The 19,025-nt window shown below is 42.6% G+C and overlaps 1 protein-coding gene across 11 annotated transcripts in view; it reads right to left on the bottom strand.

Annotated features, from left to right (window-relative positions):
* Positions 1-19,025, bottom strand: part of ZMYM4 (zinc finger MYM-type containing 4) — a 64,861-nt gene that overhangs the window by 26,861 nt on the left and 18,975 nt on the right. For all 11 annotated transcript variants that reach the window (XR_012897631.2, XM_075908937.2, XM_075908941.2 and 8 more), the window contains 11 exons: positions 18,244-18,311; positions 17,702-17,872; positions 12,423-12,501; positions 11,767-12,019; positions 9,993-10,167; positions 9,687-9,899; positions 2,900-3,050; positions 1,666-1,781; positions 1,271-1,546; positions 475-625; positions 66-238 (listed from right to left, as the gene is read on the bottom strand). Coding sequence is in view for 10 of the 11 variants with exons in the window: in XM_075908937.2 (XP_075765052.2) it covers positions 66-238; positions 475-625; positions 1,271-1,546; positions 1,666-1,781; positions 2,900-3,050; positions 9,687-9,899; positions 9,993-10,167; positions 11,767-12,019; positions 12,423-12,501; positions 17,702-17,872; positions 18,244-18,311 (1,826 nt within the window). In the remaining variant the exon portion in view is untranslated. The remainder of the gene's footprint in view (positions 1-65; positions 239-474; positions 626-1,270; positions 1,547-1,665; positions 1,782-2,899; positions 3,051-9,686; positions 9,900-9,992; positions 10,168-11,766; positions 12,020-12,422; positions 12,502-17,701; positions 17,873-18,243; positions 18,312-19,025) is intronic.

Genomic DNA, 19,025 nt, shown 5'->3' with positions numbered 1-19,025 from the left:
CTTTGGCTGTAAGAGTTTGGTTATGGCATTTCAATTTCAGAAGGTGATGCATGAAAGCTACTTACCTGATAGAACAAAACCGTAAATTTAGACATGCATTCTTCAGAGCAGAACTCCTCCATCTTCCCCCCAAAGTGATTCTGGACCAATTTGGGGGAAGCCTGTAAACAGTAACTGCACATTTTACAGTGGTTACCCCAGCGTTTAGCCAAGTCGTGTTTATAGAGCAGTTTACAACCTAAGAGACATCAAAGGGAGAACAAAAAATACATTTATTTTATATCAAATTAAGGTGCTTGTGTAGTTCTTGCACTTAATTGTGACTTTATAATAATTTATTAAAACTGATCATAAAAGTGAAAAGCATGGACAAAGCCCAAGTTAGGTTAATAGATGAAATTTCTCATTTTGTAACTCTAAATGAGTTAGATGCTTTCTAGGATTTACCTCACCCATAGGCCTTCTTAGTCTTACCTTCACTACAGAAAGGCTTGTCTATGCCTGAGAATCGCACTGTCTCCTTGATAATCTTCTCAATTTTGCAGTATGCACACATTGCCATTACACTACTTCTCTTCTTATATTCATCACAGCAGGTCTTCCCACAAAACTGAAACATTTTACCCTGTAATACGTGAGAATAATTCTATTATGCCAAGTCTTGTCCCCTACCCCAAAACACCAGTATTTTTATACCTATCTCATAGAACTGGAAGGGACCTTGAGAGATCATCAAGTCCAATCCCCTGCCCTCACAGCAGGATCAAGTACCATCCCTGATAGATTTGTCCCACATCCCTAAATGACCCCCTGAAGGGTTGAACTCACAACCCTGAGTTTAGCAGGCCAATGCTCAAACCACTGAGCTATCAGTTAAACAAACAAGCAAGGGATTTCTAGTGCTGGTGAAAGTCACCATTTGATAATACTGGAGAGGGAAGTCCCTAGAAAGGGTGTGGCACAGGCCACAGCTGCACGAGGTTCCCATAGATGCACCCACCAACAAGCTTCACGCCAGACCACAGGGATCATCTCTAGGGGCAAGAAGGAATGCTGCCTACCTAGTCATTTAACCCTTTGTCTTCCTTTGGAGGCAATCACAAAAGAAGCAAGTCAAAGCCAATTTTGATAGTGGTTTTGCTGTACTGAACCTAACACCCAAATCCCAATAACTGGCAACACCAAGGGACTACTTCCAGATTCTTGCCCCAAGTTACGTGTATATTGCTGATTCAGAAACAGCTGCATGCAAAGCCCTGATCTTCATTACCTTGTAGTCAAGCAGTTCAGGTTTGGTTGCAAACAGTCTGTTACAGTGCTGACACTTGAGTTTCACAACCGTGCGGGCGAAAGTGACTTGCTGGGACTGAGCAGCGAGCCTCTGGAGACCAGCTGCAGCTGAGCTGCTCATGGAGCTGGGGGAGACAGTCGAGGTAGTGCCACCTGATGCCGATACTGTTGCCCCCGAGGGAATGCTCACAATAACCTGACCCTGTGACAGGGGCACCACAGAGGAGTTCATTCCTGTAGGCTTGTTGAACAAGTTCTGTTGGGAAGCAATTGAGGAAGGTACATTTTGCAACAGGAAACCCATCTCTTGGTGATTATACCACTAGTCTGCCACTCTATTAATTGAACTTTGAAAGAAAGTCTTAGACATGATACCTGAAAAGCTACAACGCAGCTGTAACTGCAGAAATTGCGTATGCTCCCATCGGACATAGCCAGGTGATACTGAGGGATTGCTGAAGTTTTACAGCTGTTACACTGAACTTGGACACCTGATGGAAAACACAATGAAAAAAGAAAACCCAGTTAATAAAAACAAACAAAAGCACTGCAAATAGCTTTATACTGTGCGTACCCAAACCAACAAGGATTCGTAATTTAGATATATGTTTAAGAAAGAATATGACCAAATTCCTAGCAAATAAGCAGCAGCAGCTAGGAGAAATTGAGCACTTTATGGTACGTTGACATGAGCATTGCAATACTGGTACTTAGTGCCTGTGTAAAACTTTACTTAATTAATGCCCACAGTAATGCTGGTAGGTCAGTAAGAATTTGCTCACTTTACAGGAGAAGCATCTGAGGGACAGAAACTAAAGCCAATGGGGAAACGAGCCCAATCTGGGATATTAAAATGCAAAACTTCTGACTTCTGTCATTTGTGACACATAAACCACTCACCCCTCTTAAAACAAAAGAAAAAACACAAAAGTTGCTGTTTAAACAATAATACCTTTGAGGGGTTTGGCAGAAATATCATGAACTATGCACAAGATACAGGAAGCAAAGTACTAGAGTGATTCAAGTCAGCCAAGTGCTTTTGACTAGATGAAAAGCTATGATTTTTTAAAATTATAATTGAAACATTGGAACAGAGTGTACACAGAATATGAAAGAAGATATGGTCCTTGGTAAAATCCCATGGCTAATTGGCTGAGAAAGACATTTGCCTACAAAGAATTGGAGTATTTTGCAAACAAAGGCCAAGAAACAAAGAGTTTATTAGATATCAAAAAAACAGACAGAGCCACTTTTAGGGCTATCAGCATCCTAAGCATGTAAGTAAGTAGAATCCTGCAAATCTGCGGATATTCACTTTATACCCATGGGTATCCACGCCCGTGGGTATCAATTTGGACAACCATGGCTCATTTTTGTGGCTACAGATGTGGATACTCTACAAGTAAGTTTATATCAAGCACACAAAGTAAGACAGTATTTATACTGTAAGCACTGTAAACTTAATAGTTATGAATACAACAAGAAAATGCATAGCTCTGATTTCAGCTTATTATTCAATTATTATGAAGTTTGCTTTCAAAATGAATTACATTTTGTCTAAACTAGATGGAACTATGGATGTAAAACAAAAACAAAGAAATAAAATTACCTGCAGATGTAACCATTTTAACTCTGTAGGCTGACAAGCAGTTAACAGAGCAAAAGAGTTCTGTCTTTCCTAAATTATTTGTGCTCTCTATCATCTCAGCTGAAGATCTCAAAGACTTGCACAGTGCACAGGGTGTAATTTTTGCTGACTTCTGTAGAAAGAATAAAATATGTCACTCGTTTGGAGCTTAAAATTTGCATCAAACCTGCAAATGAAGCACTTAGGCATATTATACGTACATAATAAGAAATACAATTTCACATTTTAAGTTATCATAATGTTATATACTTATATTTCTTAATGTAGTCTTATGCTTCCTCATATTTGTTTGTACTTCTTATCTTATATCTAGACTGTAAACCTGTCTTTCTGTGTGTTTAAATAGTACCTAGCATGATCGGATTGGGGCCTCAACACAAACAATTACACATCTCACAGCTTTTGTTGGAGTCATTGAAATATTTTGCTAACATTCACTTTCAAGTCACCAGCGAGGTAGGTATGCAATATCACCATTTTCACAGATGGAAAGATAACAGCACAGACAAGTGAAGTTACTTGCCTACAGAGACAAAGTCCATGGCAGAGCTGAATATAGAGTTAATTCCCATCTCCTAACCTTAAAAATGCATTTGCTTCTGTAATCAAGTAATATCAGAACTTTGTGGAAGGACACAAGCGAAAGACAGATTAGATACAATTTAAAGATTTAAAATATCACAAACAAGCAGCTGATTAGAACTGAATACTATTTTGGTTATATAACTGTTAAGTTATATAAAAACAATAAAAGATTTATTAACCTTTCATTTTCTTTATCAGCTTTGTAAATATTATTATGGTGGTGCCAGTAAGGTCTCCATAGTAAGCTTATGCTGAGATTTGTACAAACATAACTAAAATCCCTTTTTTCAATGTTTAACTGCAGCAGCAGTCAAAAAAGTGAACAGAATGTTAGGAATAATTTAAAAAGGGATAGAGAATAAGACAGAAAATATCTTATTGCCTCTATATAAATCTATGGTACACCCACATCTTGAATACTGCATACAGATGTGGTCTCATCTCAAAAAAGATATATTGGCATTGGAAAAGGTTCAGAAAAGTGCAACAAAAATGATTAAGGCTTTGGAACAGGTCCCATATGAAGAGATTAAAAAGACTGGGACTTTTCAGCTTAGAAAAGAGGAGAATAAGGAGGGATATGATAGAGGTCTATAAAATCATGACTGGTACGGAGAAAGTGAATAAGGAAAAAGTTTTTTTTACTTGTTCCCATAACATAAGAACTAGGGATCGCCAAATGAAATTAATAGGCAGCAGGCTTAAAACAAACAAAGGGAAGTTTTTCTTCACGCAGCACACAGTCAACCTGTAGAACTCCTTGCCAGAGGATGTTCTGAAGACCAGGAATTTAACAGGTTTCAAAAAGAACTAGATAAATTCATGGAGGTTAGGTCCATCAATGGCAATTAGCTAGAATGGGTAGGAAAGGTATCTCTAGCCTGTCAGAGGCTGCGAATGGTGACAGGAGATGGATCACTTGATGATTCCCTGTTCTGTTCTCTCCCTCTGGGGCATCTGGCATTGGCCACTGTTGGAAGTCAGAATACTGGGCTAGATGGACCGTTGATCTGACCCAGTATAGCCATTCTTATGTTCTTAATTAATTACTGTCTAAATTTGTCCTATCAGCTCTTAAGACAACAATTTTGTGGGTCATTTTCTGGGTGAAATGTTTATTTTTTCCAAGCAAACATGATAAAAATAATCATTTTGAAATTCATCCCAATTTTTTGGACCTAGGTAATCTGAACATTAGAACTACAGGCTCTTCAGCTTCCATACCGCATGCTTACTCTATTCTAAAGCTTAGAGATTTTTTTTTTCTATTTGTCAGAATATTTTTGTTATAATTATAAATCAACAGCTAGTGTCCTTAAGAGATACCATTGTAACATCAGTGGTGAAGATGAAGGACTAGAGAAATATGGATGACTCTCTCAGCCCTGGTCTACACTAGGACTTTTTTCTGAAATAACTCCCCCAAAGTTGAATTTATAAGCGGCGCCTCCAAACTACCACACCTGTTATTTCAAAAGAACAGGCTGTGGAATTAGAAATCTGTACACCTGCTTTTCATCAGGAGTAACGCTAATTCCAAAATAGTTATTTTGAAATAACATTAGTGTGGATGCTCTGGTGCCGCTATTTTGGAATAATTACTCCGTAGAGTAATTTGAACTAATTACTCCCTAGTGCTTCCTGGGGCTCTGAGTCTGAAGTAGCGTGCCCAAATTAATGGAGCTAGCCTCTGACTAATGTTGAGGCTTCCCCGTAGTATGGACACACTGAATTTGTTAAATCAGGAGTTAAGTCAAATTTGGTAATTTTGAAATACTTTCCTAGTGTAGACATGGCTTCATTGTTCCCTCCCACATTGCCACTCACTCATCTCCCTATGCAGAGTCATCTCTCCACTTGTACTAGCTCCCCACAGCACTAAGTTGGAGGAACAGAAGAAGAAATGGGGATGTGGGATTATTAGAGATGTGGGGTTGTTAGAGAGGTGAGGGTGTGGCACTGTTCCCTCTAATTCTTTCCCATTCAAGTGCAGAACAAATTTTGTTCTGTGCACCAAGGCATATGCAGATGTGCACCATCAGCAGAAACACCCTGCCGGCTGTGGACACTCAGCTAATCATCTGGGCGGCATTTGAATCTCTCCTGGGTGGCCACTCAAGAGCTCAGCTTACAGGGAACACAGGAATAGAGAGACACCTAAGTCCCTCCACTGATCTACAGTTTTACAGCTACCATGTTTTAAAAATTTCTTCTAAAAATGGGGACCAAAAAAAATGAAGAAAAAAAAAGAGGGAGATAGCAAGTGACTAAAACAAAATAATCTCAACCATAAACTCGATTTCTCAAAGTCCTGGAAGAGAGAGAGTAGGGATGGGGGGAGAGAGGAGGGAATTATTTGCATCATTTACAGGAACAGAACTTGGAAGAGAATAAAGAAGGAGGATGGAGGCTGACAACAGTACAGGACAGTTACAGTCATTTGAGTGCCTTGACTATAATTTTCTTTAAATTGTTCCATTGTTTAAATTCAGCCTTAACTCTGGATTTTTCAAGTCACATTTTTTTGGGGAGAACAAACAACATTCTTATAATTTTGTACCCTGCAGTTATTGGTATATACTCTCAAAATCTTAATGTAGATTTTTCTCTGGAAAGGTATTAACAAAATACATATCTGTGATACAGAAACAGGTATTTTATACAGCTACTGGCTTCATAGGCGTGTGCATGGGGTGTGCCCAGGCACACCCTGATGTCTTGGGCCAGCTAGCCTGAGCCATTTTTGCGCCCTGGGCCCCACCTGGCCTGGCAGCACCGCGCGGCCCAGCAGCACGGCGTGGCACTCCCGAGGTGCCTGGGAACACCCTCACCCAGCACGGCAGCACCGCGCGGCACCCCTGAGGCGCCTGTGAGCGCCCCCGCCCAGCACGGCAGTATGACGCGGCGCCCTTGAGTGCTCCCGCCCTTGAGCGCGGCGCCTGGCCCTGCAGCACCACGCAGCACCCCCGCCTGTCCCAGCAGCACCGCACAGTGCCCTGGGGGCGCCCCCGCCCGGCCCTGCAGTACCATACGGAGCCCTGAGGGTGCCCCTCCCCAGCCCTGCAGCTTGGGCTGGCTCTGACTCCAGCCCTGCAAGCTGTAAGGCAGAAGCTGAAGGTGGTGGTGGGGGGAATAAGAGGAAGGGGTGGGAGAGGAAGGGGATTTGCGGAGGGGGAGGGTGGAGAAGGAAGAAAGGGGAAGGGGTGGAAGGGACTTGTACGGATGGGGAGAGGAGAGGGGGAAGAAAGGGGAAGGCACCAAAGGGACAGGGTAGAGGAGACACAAATGCTAGGGGGGGAAGTGGAGACAATGAGGAAAAGGGCAGGAGAGGAGGTGTCAGTGGGAGGGGGACAAGGTGGGGGGACAAGGTGATGCTGGAAGAGGAGAGGGAAAGGGCATTGGGGATTGGAGGGGGAGGTGCTGGGAGAAGGCTTGACAGAAGGGGTAGGCATGAGGAAGGTGGGGTTGGAGCAAGTCATGTGTGAGGGCACAGGGGGATGAAGGGAACGGGGGCAGAGGGTGGTGAGGGGGTGGGCATCAGGGAAAAAAGGGCAAAAGGGGTAGGGGCAGTGAGGGAAGGGGGAGGCACCAGAAGGGTGCAGGGGTAAGGGAAGGTGCAGGTGCCAGGGGATTCTGGGGGTGAAGCAGAAGGGCAGACACCTGCAGGGGAGGGACCAGCACCAGAGGAGAGAGGCGAGAGAGGTGTTAGACGAAGGGATGAGGAGGGGTAGCTCACATGATCAGAGTGGGGCTACTGGAGGAGTGGGCACAGGGGGGAGAGAAGGGCTGGTGGAGGAGGGGCAGGTCTCAGGAAGGCTGAGGGCAGTGAGAAGGGCAGGAGTCAGAACAGCAGAGGAGGGTGAGGGGTTGGGGGGCAGCAGGCACCAGGGGAGTTGATGGAGCAAGGGGAGGAGACATGGCAGCAGAGGGGAAAGGTAGATATTTATTAATAACTTGGGTGCCACAATGGCACATCCAAATAAGCCACATGAATTCGGAACTGGTGTACAACACAAAATTCATTCTGCTCATGGGAGGAAACTCTTAGAGGGAACACTCCCCCCCCCCCCCCCCCGCAGCCTCTCCACCCCTGGGAGCGCGGTGCTGGGAGGGGAGGCGCCGGCCCCGGGCACGAATTAGCTGCCCACACTCTGGGCGCGCGGCGCTTGTGGGGAGGGGGGAGTGGCTCCGGGTGCACAGCGCTTGGGGGATGGCGCCAGCCCCAGGCGCACGGCTATGGGGGGAGCGCCGCCCCCGGGCACACAAGTGTCCCCGCCCTCTGGCGCCTGGCAGGCGAATGGCCACGCCCCCTGGCGCCCGGCAGCCTCAGATGGTTGGGGACCACTGGTCTAGACTACATGGCTCTGGTGACAGAGCCATGTAGATTAGTTTACTAGACATACACAAATGAAGCAGCGATTCCAATAATTGCCACGTCATTTAAATTAAAATGGCTGCCGCGCCGAGCCGATCAGCTGTTTGTCGGCTCAGCGCGCTAGTCTGGACGCTCCGCGGTTGACGTTAAAGGCATCTGTCGACCGCCCCAGTAAACCTCATCCCACGAGTCATAACAGGGCTGTCGACAAATGCCTTTGATGTCGTCTGCGGAGCATCCAGACTAGCGCGCTGAGCTGACAAACAACTGATTGGCTCAGGACGGCAGCCAGTTTAATTTAAATGATGCGGCAATTATTTAAATCACCGCTTCATTTGGGTATGTCTAGTAAGCTAATCTACAATATTGACCATCCACACTGGATAGCAACAATTGGCTACTACAGTAGAGTCCTGATTATGCAACATAAACGGGACAGACAGGTAGTCGGATAACGGAAAATGTTGGATGATAGGGACTCTACTGTAGCCGGCGCTGCTTGGTCCCTATCCCTGCCTGGCCCTAGCCCCTTCCCTCCTTGCAGCTCCCGGGTGCGGGCCGGGAGAATGGCCCCGCTCGCTCTCCTGGAGCCGCTGATGCCGCTCCTGCCGGCGCCGCTTTGTCCCCGGGTGCTGCAGGCATCAGCGGCTCCAGGAAAGAGACGGGGCAGCGAGCGGGGCCATTCCCTTGGCCCGCACCCTGGAGCCACTGATGCTGCTCCTGCCGGCGCCGCTTTGTCCCCGGGAGCTGCAGGGTCAGATAAAGCGGAATGTCGGATTACTGAAGGTTGGATAATCCAGGCTCTACTGTACCTACTTTTTAAAAAAAACTAAAGTTCAGAAAGTTCAGTAAATCAAGCAGGGCTGGGAAGAGAGGAAATAAAGCTTCTCAACTCACTGTCATATGAAAATGTTTGACACATATAACAACTCATTTATGCAGCACAAATGGATTCATCCAATGATATGCAACATAAAGCTTAAGTTTGAAATTATTCTTTCATATAGATTTCTACTGCATAAAGATGCATTTTTCTCCCTTTTCCCAGTTCCTTTTTTATCTAAGGAACAGGCCTGAAAGCAGATTTAAGCCATAATTTTCAGTAAGGATCATGGTTTTGAAGGTATATTTTTGCATCTGCACATCAATTAACTGCAGATACAATGCCACCATTTAATCAGCCAAATACTTGACTTTGTTTGCAAATCGGGTATCTTGACATCTTAATCGTAATACCTGAATGGATAACACAAAATGGAGGTTAAATTTAAAAATATCAGGGCCTTATTACTGATCTCTTATACAGTGCTACAAATCTACACGGTACCATATATAAGTGTCAAACAGGTAACTGGTTCCTACACTTAAAGATAACAAAGGGCTTAGCCATTACAGCTTGAATATTCAACCCAGCACTTTTTTAGAGGCTTGAGATATAGTTTGGAAGTCAACTTGAATTTCTCTATAGTTAGTGGTGTTTGGATATGAGACTTTGGTTCAGGTCTATTTCTAGTGGAGTATGAGGGAGGTTACCATATGCTGGTAAGCCATTTTAGGCATACAAGGTAGTCTGAAAAAAAGCTATGAAGACAAAATTACATTTTTGAGCTGAACTTAAGAAACCAAAGGACAGAAAGATATTCCGGGAAGTTAATAAGACCTGAAGTCTCCTATCAATCGACCATGTCTATTCCTTAAGTGGTCTAATTCTAAAGTTCACACTTATCAATTAAAGTAACTTCTCAATCAAAGGCTCACAGGAGGTTTCATAAGTATAAAAAAAAATACCTGTTTGTAACCAGTAACACATGTTGAACTGCAGAACTTCTTTGACTGTCCTTCTATTTGAAGAACATGGCATTGTCCAGAGCCACTGTAACAGTAGCCCCCACAGTTCTCACAGCAGTTCATAGTCAAGTTATTAGCAGAACGGAATTTGGAGAAGCAGGCATCACTGCAGAGTTTGTGTACAACATTCTGATAATTTACTTCATGTCTAATCTAAAAAAAGGAAAAGTAAAATAGTGGATGTCTGAGATAAACTGTTCTGATTTGCAGGAAATTCAAACTAGAAAGTAGTTGTATATAAGTTACCACTGCATTCTTCTGGCACATGCTGCACTTGGTTGAAATGCTGTTAGTATGAATAGTAACAACAGGTTTCCTTTTCAATTCATACGTGGAAAGACATGACTGACTGCAGAAATCCTTGCTAGAGTTTGTATTATCAAACTGAGCAGTGATCACATCCTTTGGATTTAGGATGTCTCTATTAAAAAAAAAAAGACACTGAATAAACTTTGAGTTCAAACCAAACACATTCTCTGGAACAGAAATAATGCAGCAACAGGAGAGCATGATAGTCCCTCACTCCCATTGCCTTTATTTCAATACAATAGCCTTCCTCGACTCTAAACCCTGCAGAATAACTTCTTTGTTTAAAAATCTTATTTTCAAGGTTGGCTGTGTTTTTGCTGTTGTGGCTGCTTTACATTAACTTAGATAACCTGGTTTGGTTTGATGTCACTGTCTCTGTTTTTAAATTAAGGATGTTAAGAGGTGGGTAATTGATACAATCTGTACACCATTAGTCGATAAGGGAAGGACTCTGTCCCAGCTCGCACTGAGTCCAAGAGCTTTCCCCCGCTGCAGCTCTGCAGTTAAATGTAGTAGGAGCTGGGCACAGCCCGGCAGGATGTGGAACAGCCTCTGCTCACAGCAAACCTGGGCCTGCTGTGGGCAGAGGCTGCTTTGTGGCAGCCTCCCGTTTCCCCCCATGCTGCTGCCTCTATAGAGGCAGCAAAAGGGGGGAGGGAGGAGAGAAGAAAATGCAAGTAGCTGACTTCACTAGCTGCTTACATCCCTTTCAAAGGCTATTAATTTGCTTCAAATTATGATACATATTTTATACTGATTCAAGATGGAACAGCTACACCTAAAATTTCTCTTGGTTTAGTTTAGAGATAAGATATGAAAGATTTAATTTATATAAACCATAGCTGCTTCTGCAGAAGCAGACAATAAATCCTTATTCAATGCTACTTTTTATTCAGAACAGGTTTTTCAAATTATGCCTGTACTCAGAGTTGTCGACTCGAGTCCCACTACTTGAACTCAAGTCCGACTTAAGTCACCTAGGTGACTCGACTTGAGACTTGACTCGGGTTCATTGTTTGTGACTTGAGACTCGACTTGAGACTTGTTAATTTTGTTAAATCGACTTGGTGAAAAAACTGTCCGAAAATGCCAATATTGATGGCTTGTACAAAAGTGACTTGACATTTTTTAAATTAAGACTTGAGACTCGATTTGGGACTTGACTCGAAAGTGACTTTAGGGACTCGAGACTCGACTTGGACGACTTGAAGACAACACTGACTGTACTATAAAGGGTAAGGTTTCTGTTTCCATACCTGACAGAGTTGTGAGCATCTGATTTAGGACCTGATATCTCCCTAAACCAGAATCATGCTAAATGATTTAATCTCTTCAGGTCAGCAAGGGTTAGATATTATATAATGAAGTGCCAACAGCATGCTCTCAGGTGGCTTCTTTGGTCAAAAACTTAATGGATAAAACTTAAATAGAGAGACTACCCCTACTGCGAAGTTTGTGAAATAGCTTAGAGAGGTAGAATTTGCAGGGAATCTCACGAAATACAGTCAGCTACTAAAACTTGAATTTACTTCATTGACTTTCGAATTAAATGTATTTCTGAAGGGAAAATTGGTGGTAGAAGTGGGTATTGGAAGAGAGGAGAGGTTGCAAACAGTGATCCCTAACAAGCTAACTATGCGTCACAAACAAAGCCTTTTATTATTCATCTGAATTTTAGTCATTACTAGAATAAGTTATAATGCGGCTTTACTTTGAACAGCTTGAGCATGTCTTCTTGGTCGAAGCTGGTGGACGAGAAGTTGGAACAGTGTATCCAGTGAGGCACAACGTGGAGCAGAAGAGCTGAGTAGAGCCTTTCCTCTGGTATGCTGTTTGTCCCTTCTGGAGGATTTTTTTACAGCCAGAACAGGAAACCCGAATGGCAGTGGTTGGAACTGAAGGCAACATTTTACTCATGCCAGAGGATGGCACAGCAGGCTGGAAACCTGATGTCAACTGTGGAGCTAGAATAATCAAGAGGAAATATATGTTAATAGCTAATATATACTGGGTGAAATTCACCCTATGCAAAAGACTAGTCTCTACATTTGAGGGAACTGGGACAGATGGACAGACACCCTTCCCCCCACTTGTGGTGGGCTTCTGCACAGGAGCAAATTCCACCACTGTTACCATTAAATACATACATCTACATCGCTGTCAGATTTAATTCTCTCTTGGGTTCTCAAATACAAGCATTATGTAGGTCTCCAATTGAACAGAGTCCAGAGTGTCTATAAGCTGAACCAGACTTCATTGCTGCTGCACTTAGACAGCAAATGAAAAGCATGCTAACCCATGGGGTCATTTTCTTGAAGTTGAAACATGTGGAAGAATTAATTAAATTTGATCTTTCCTGTTCCTTACCAAGAGGACTGCCACTGACTGAAAATACAGCACTGATCTTCAGTTCCCCTTCCTGAGTTTTTGGCTGCTGGCCATACTCCTGAACAAAGGAAAAAGGAAACCAAATAAACAAATCTAACTAAAAGTGACTTTAAAACAAGCTAAATGACATCAATTCCTTAATAATGTGCTATTGAATATAAGGTCCAAAAAACAAAAAAAAAAATGAGGACTCTTTATAAACTTATGTCAATAACCAAGGGCCAGAAACATACCAGACATTGTTGCATACAAAAAACATGTTTGTACCTACTGTGTTTGCAAAACTCGCATTAGTGTATGCAAATTGTGTAGCGATGTGTCGAGATTTCCTAGGAAGAATCATATGTTCTCTTCCACCATTATATTTTCAAGACACTTTGATGGCCAAACCTTCAAACTAATGCATGCTTCTTCCCCAAATAATAAGCAGCTATTAGAAAGCTTTTCATCTACAAAGAACATTACAACTAAGTATTCTTCCCCTTGTGTTCTAAAATAGAGACAAGTATAATCCTCAGTTTACGTATGAGAAAACAAATATTAAGTGACTTCCCTACGGCCATAAAGGAAGTATGTGTCAGAATTAGAATACGGTGTCCCTGTTCTTCCATTCAGACCAGGCTCTGCTTTGTGCCATCTCCAGACATTTAAACGAAACAGCAGCCACCACCCAGAAGCAAGGCACATTCTATATGTGGATTCTGAAGTTTTAAAAAAATAGTTGAATGAAACTATATAAAAAAAGCTTCCACAATTTTCAAAACACACAATACCTTAAATGTTCTATAATGGAATCTATAAGGCAGACAAAGATTTATCCTATTTACAGGCATATGGGGACACAAAAATCCACATACTGTATATAATATCAAGTTTTATAATATTTCCATTGGTAATGGAGGAAAATTTCAAACATTTTTAGTAATATAACTAAGCTACATCTCTTTCAATTTCCCACAATACCCAGGGGTACTAGTCCACTTTCGGAGCTGATGAACTGCAACATTTAAAGTTTGTCCTCTTTTAAAAGTGAAGTTTTATTTGCGGGGAGCAGAACAGAGCATTTTTAAAGTATTAAATTCTAATTTTTTAACTATAACACTTTAAAACAATTGAAAGCCACTACAACTTTTAAGGTTTATATATCAGGTCTAAAACCAGCCATTTTAACAATTTTAATTATAGTGTTAGTTGCAGGCACTGTTGGTAATGGGAATAGGATCCCACCCTGATGTCCATTATGCAGGATTAAGTCCTAGGAGAGCAAAATTTCAAAGCAACACAATTTAGCTAAAAACTAGTAAGCATCAGCCTTTATCGCTAGCTGCAAAGGGTGTTATGTATATCAGATTTTTCTCTAATCACATTCCCAATTTAACAAAGACAAATTAAGAAATCCCTCACTTGCCTTCAATATTTTTCCTGAAAGTTGCTTACTATAGTGTTATTTTACTCAGGGGATTTGTGTATCTAGGAATTTAAACTTCACTGATCTGTTTCCAAGTCTTCACTGACATTTACTGATATGACCTTTGATAAGTATAAGATATCCTGCATTAAGTTCTACTGTCATAGACAAACCCATGCAGCCTGAAATAAGAATCTGCAAATTATTACATACAGGAATGAATATTTAATTGTAGAGAATAAAACAAAAAAAAGTTAACTTCTCCAACCAAACACTGATAGAGATACCAACTAGCAAGTTGTAGAACTCATACATACATACACAAAATGTTCATGAACTTTGCACAAAGTGAGGTGAAATTTCAATAAATAGTCGTTACAAATTATATTTCCAGTTTTAACCAGTACACAGAAAATTTCTTTACATATATCTACGAATAATATCTTTGATCACTTGGTCATAGAAGACACCAGGATACAACTTTCTGAAGATTTTAAAAGAAAAAGAAACAAAAAGACTAAAAGGAGCAGAGAAGAAAGAGAGAGAGAGAGAGAGAGAGAGACAGAGACAGACAGACACTAACTAATCATCATAATACCCTATGACCATGATCACCAACCCGTTGATCGCAATTGACTGGTCGATCGGGAGGCATTTGGAGCCCCCCATTTCTCCCCACCCCCCAAGAAGCCCCACTACCTACCTCCAGAGATAATGGAAATAATGTCGGCTTCCTGTGGGGTGGAAGGAAGTCCGGCAGTTGCGCATCACTTCCGGGGTTTCAGGAAGTATGCAGGCTGTTCCCCCATCCCAAACAACCGGCGTGGTACCACAACTCAGGTTTGCGGTGTGCCGGGAACTTGCTGCACCCAGGGTGGGGGGGAAGAGTATCCCCAGAGGAGGCGCATGCTGGGGCTTCCCTCCTCTGCAGGGGGGGGGGGGGGAGAAGGATAGTCCCAGAAGGAGGCACATGCCAGGGACTCCCTGTCCCCACCAACACCCTGTCCCCTGTCCCCACTGGCACCCTGTCCCAGCACCCACTAGCACCCTTCCCTAGTACCCTGTCCCCTGCTCCCACCAGCACAGCTGGGGACACATTAGTGAGGTTTTGGGGGGGGGGGGGGGGGAGGAATCTGAGACTATCATACAATGGCACCTCCTGTTCTGAGCCTCTCATCCCCAAACTCCTGTACCCCCACATCCTCAGTCTTCTGCCGCAACACTTCTGCACCATCCACACACCAAAATCTGTGTCCTGAGCCCATTATACTCCCAACCTCCCTGCCCTGAGCCCCTTACACAATCCAACCCAAACTCCTGCACCCTCAAATCCACAAGCCTGTGTCTTGCTCAGTACCCCAACCCTCCACCCTCCACCTGACCCCAACACTCCCCAGCCTAGAGCCCCCTCCCTCAGCCAGCATCCCTTTCTCCACCTCCTCCTGCATCCTAATTCCTTCCCAGAGCTTGCACCTCTCACCCCTTCCCATACCCAAATCCCTCATTCCCACCCCAGAGCCCACACATCCTGTCTCAAACCCAGTGAGGGTACAGCTAGACTGCAGGAGTTTTTCCGGGATTCCAGAGGTATCCCGGAAAAACTCTTCCATGTCCAAGGAAGCGTTTGTTCTTCTGTTTTTTTTAGTGGAAGGGCAAACATGCTCTTTCGGTAACTCCTATATTCCTTGTTCCACAACGAATAAGGAGGCTTCCGAAAGAAGGGGTTGTTCTGACATGTGGCCCAGTCTAGACAGGCCAAATGTTGGAAAAACCTCTTCCTACAGACGAATCGAAAAAAAAAGCGGCAGTGTAGACGTATCCTGAAGTGTGTAAGGGCTGGAGATAGCAAGTGATGGAGAAGAGGAGAACAGAGAGGGCAGGCCTTCAAGGAAGGGGTGGGATCTTGAGGGAAAGAATGGGGCAGTAGATCTTGGCTTATTCTGACATTTTAAAAGTGATCTTGGGTGTAAAAAGGTTGGAGACTACTGCCCTATGAGGATGAGGAAGGCTGAGCCACTGTCACATCAAATGAGTTCCTTAAGGCCACAAAACAATAAAGTGGCAAAGATATATTGGAGCTTTTAAGATCCTCCCTAGCTCCTCTATCAACACACTCAATGCATTAGGCCTACAGTGTCTAATTCATTATACAGGAGGGCCTAAGCACAACCTTGTTCTGGGCAAACAGATTCTAGAGATGTTAGAGTGTAACCATTTAAACGCTTAACTGATAAGCATCAGTTTATCAGTTTCTGTCACGGTTACATACCGGCTCCCAGCCCTACTCCTGGAGAGCCGGTTGTTGCCTGCACTGTGGGTTTTACAATATAAAGCTTATACTGCAGAGCCCACAGTGCAGCCAGCTCCCCAAAAGCAGGGCCAGCAATCAGTGTACACCAGGAGCCAGCTTATCTGTATCTGAGCTTGCAGCATGGGGTGGCAGCTAGCTCCCCGGAAGCGGGGCCGGCAGCTGGTGTGTGTAAGCTGGCTCTAGTTGCATACTGGCTCCGGCTGCTGGCCCTGCTCCTGCGGAGGCAGCTGTTGCCCCTATACTGCAGAGCCACAGCACAGAGAGGTTCCCAGGAGTATTTTTACATCCCTAACAGATACTACATATAAGTCACCTATATTGGTTTATATTTTATGTTCAGTTTGTTCTGTATATATGTAAACAGGCAGTGCTGTATAAAGAGACAAACTATTTACACATTGCTGCAAACTAATGTAAACATGACAACAAAATGCTAATTAATGGGCTGTTAGTAAATTGTACTGAAGCAGACCACGGGCCTTCTGAAATGCCCTGGTGGGCTGTGTATGGCCTGGCAGCTGTCAATTGGACAGCCCTGCATTAGACCAACGGTTCTCAATGTTAGAATCATTACACTTTTTTCTAGAAGGTCACAATATGTCTATATAAAGTTCAAGAATCCAAGAAAGAGCTGAAGCACACACTTAAAGTGTTCCTATAACTGAAGTCAATGGGAGTTAAGCATGTGGTTAATGGCTTTTGCAAATCAAGATCTCTACAGATATGTCTGCAAAGGGATAAAAGACCCATAACACAATTACAGCTGGCCTGGAGCAGCTGACTCAGCACACATCTTCATTAGGGACTGGATCCATGGGCAGTGACCAATCCAATGGGGTTCAATGTATTGTGTCTAGTATAGATATAACAAATCCAACTGCCAAACACTCTCCTGTCAACTCCAGGACTCCACCAAAATGAGAAGAGTAGGTGGAGTCGAAGGGAGAGCATCAGCTACCGATTTAACTGCTGCAAAGATATTGCGGTAAGCAAACTTAAGAACATCGACTTCAGCTACCTTCTTCATGGGCTGGACCAAAGTGTCTACTGTAGCCACAAATTACACAATACATCATTTTTTAAAAACATAGCACTGCATATAAATGTATTACCACATTTTGGTTTTTACCCTACTGAAACAGTATGAAACATTCTGGGACAAGGACTCGTGGGAGGAAGAAAAAGTCATCTGATTTTGGAATTGGAGTTAGTAAAAGATGGAGAATCACATTAGGATTAAGCTTCGACCAACAACCCAAGTGCAAGATCTAATTCCTACCCACTATGTGGAACTGGACGTAGGAAAGCAGAATATAAAAAGTAAAAGACAGAACTATGCAGCACTTTAAAGAGCAACAAGATGGTTTATTAGGTGACGAGCTTTTGTGGGCCAAAAGTGGGTCTGACCCACGAAAGCTCATCACTTAATAAACCATCTTGTTAGTCTTTAAAGTGCTGCATAGTTCTGTCTTTTGTTTCAGCAAGACCAGACTGACACAGCTACATCTCTATTACTATAAAAAGTAAAGGCAGACTTACCTCAGAGTTATCGGGCTCATCTTTAATTTTGTCTAACAGTCCCTGTTGCGGTGCCAGAGCTTTATCATATTCGTCATCCAATGGCTCTTCCTTAATCCTAATATTTGGTGCAAAGGAATTCCCCAGCTCCTGACCAATGGATTCCTTACTAGCAAAAAGGTAGCTAGACTCCTGAAGCACAATGAGATGAAAAAGAATTATACAATATCCAGTTTTAGAGGGATGTTTCCTATTTGTCTCTTTCCTATTTGTCTCAAAGAGCTCCCCCAAAAGCAACCACTTGTTTAGTAGCTGGTCTCTAAATGTTGTATCCAGCAACTTTACTATCCAGGGCTATCCCCATCTAAAGAGAGTAGGCAAAATTAAAATAATCTGTATTTTTCAACATAGTAAAAATGTATACAGAGACAAACTACAGCTATTTTTAATAATTAATTTTCAGACTTAACTGTTTTTAACGTGAGACAGTTAAAATACCCAAGCCAAACACCCTTTTTTTTTTTTTTTTAAAAGTATAGCAAAAACAAAAATCCATAGCTTACCCTGAAGTTAGTTTCTGGAATCTGTGGTGCTAACTGTGTCCGTAATGTTTCTTCTACTTGGTTAGTAACTGGGGAAAATATATTAAATACAAGTGAATACAGTTCTTAGAGAAAATCGCTTCAAATCTGTCTAGGGTCTTATAACAATGTCCATCATCAAAGTATCTGAATATCTACAATGTATTATAATCAAACTTCTTTTCTTCCTCCCCACAGCAAGCCAAATAGGGTACGTCTACACAGCCATGTTATTTCAGAATAAGGTGTATTCCAAAATAACAGTGTGTGTCTACACTACAAGCCTTTATTTTGAAATAATGTTGAACTGGAGGATTTCTTACTCCGACTCATGGTAACCCTCATTTCATGAGGAGTAAGAGTGTTCTTCCTTCAACTTTCTGCTGTGTAGACAGTGCCAAAAGCCGAATTAAGCTATTTCGACTTCAGCTACGCAATTGAAGTAGCTGAAGTTGCGTAGCTTAATTCGATTTTAGTCCTGCTGTGTAGACATACACATACAATGCTCAAACAGAATTAAGATTTTTCTTATTCCATTAGATAATTAAATTTCCCCACATCAGTGAAATGCTTCTAACAATTCTGAAGCAGATACTCCTCCCTGTGGATAATCTTCATCTGAATTAATGTTGAGAATCCAGCCATATTTCTGCATTTACGTTTATATTTAATTTTCAAAACAAGGAAGCAAAGAAAATTAATCTGTTTTTTGCTTTTCTGCTCTTTTCCCATTACATAATACTACCAGCTAACACATGGATAGG

This window comes from Pelodiscus sinensis, chromosome 26 (assembly GCF_052426305.1).
Source record: "Pelodiscus sinensis isolate ZL-2025 chromosome 26, ASM5242630v1, whole genome shotgun sequence".
Taxonomy (NCBI): domain Eukaryota; kingdom Metazoa; phylum Chordata; order Testudines; family Trionychidae; genus Pelodiscus; species Pelodiscus sinensis.
The sequence above is the reverse complement of the archived record's forward strand: the minus strand, read 5'-3'. Positions and strand labels throughout refer to the sequence as shown.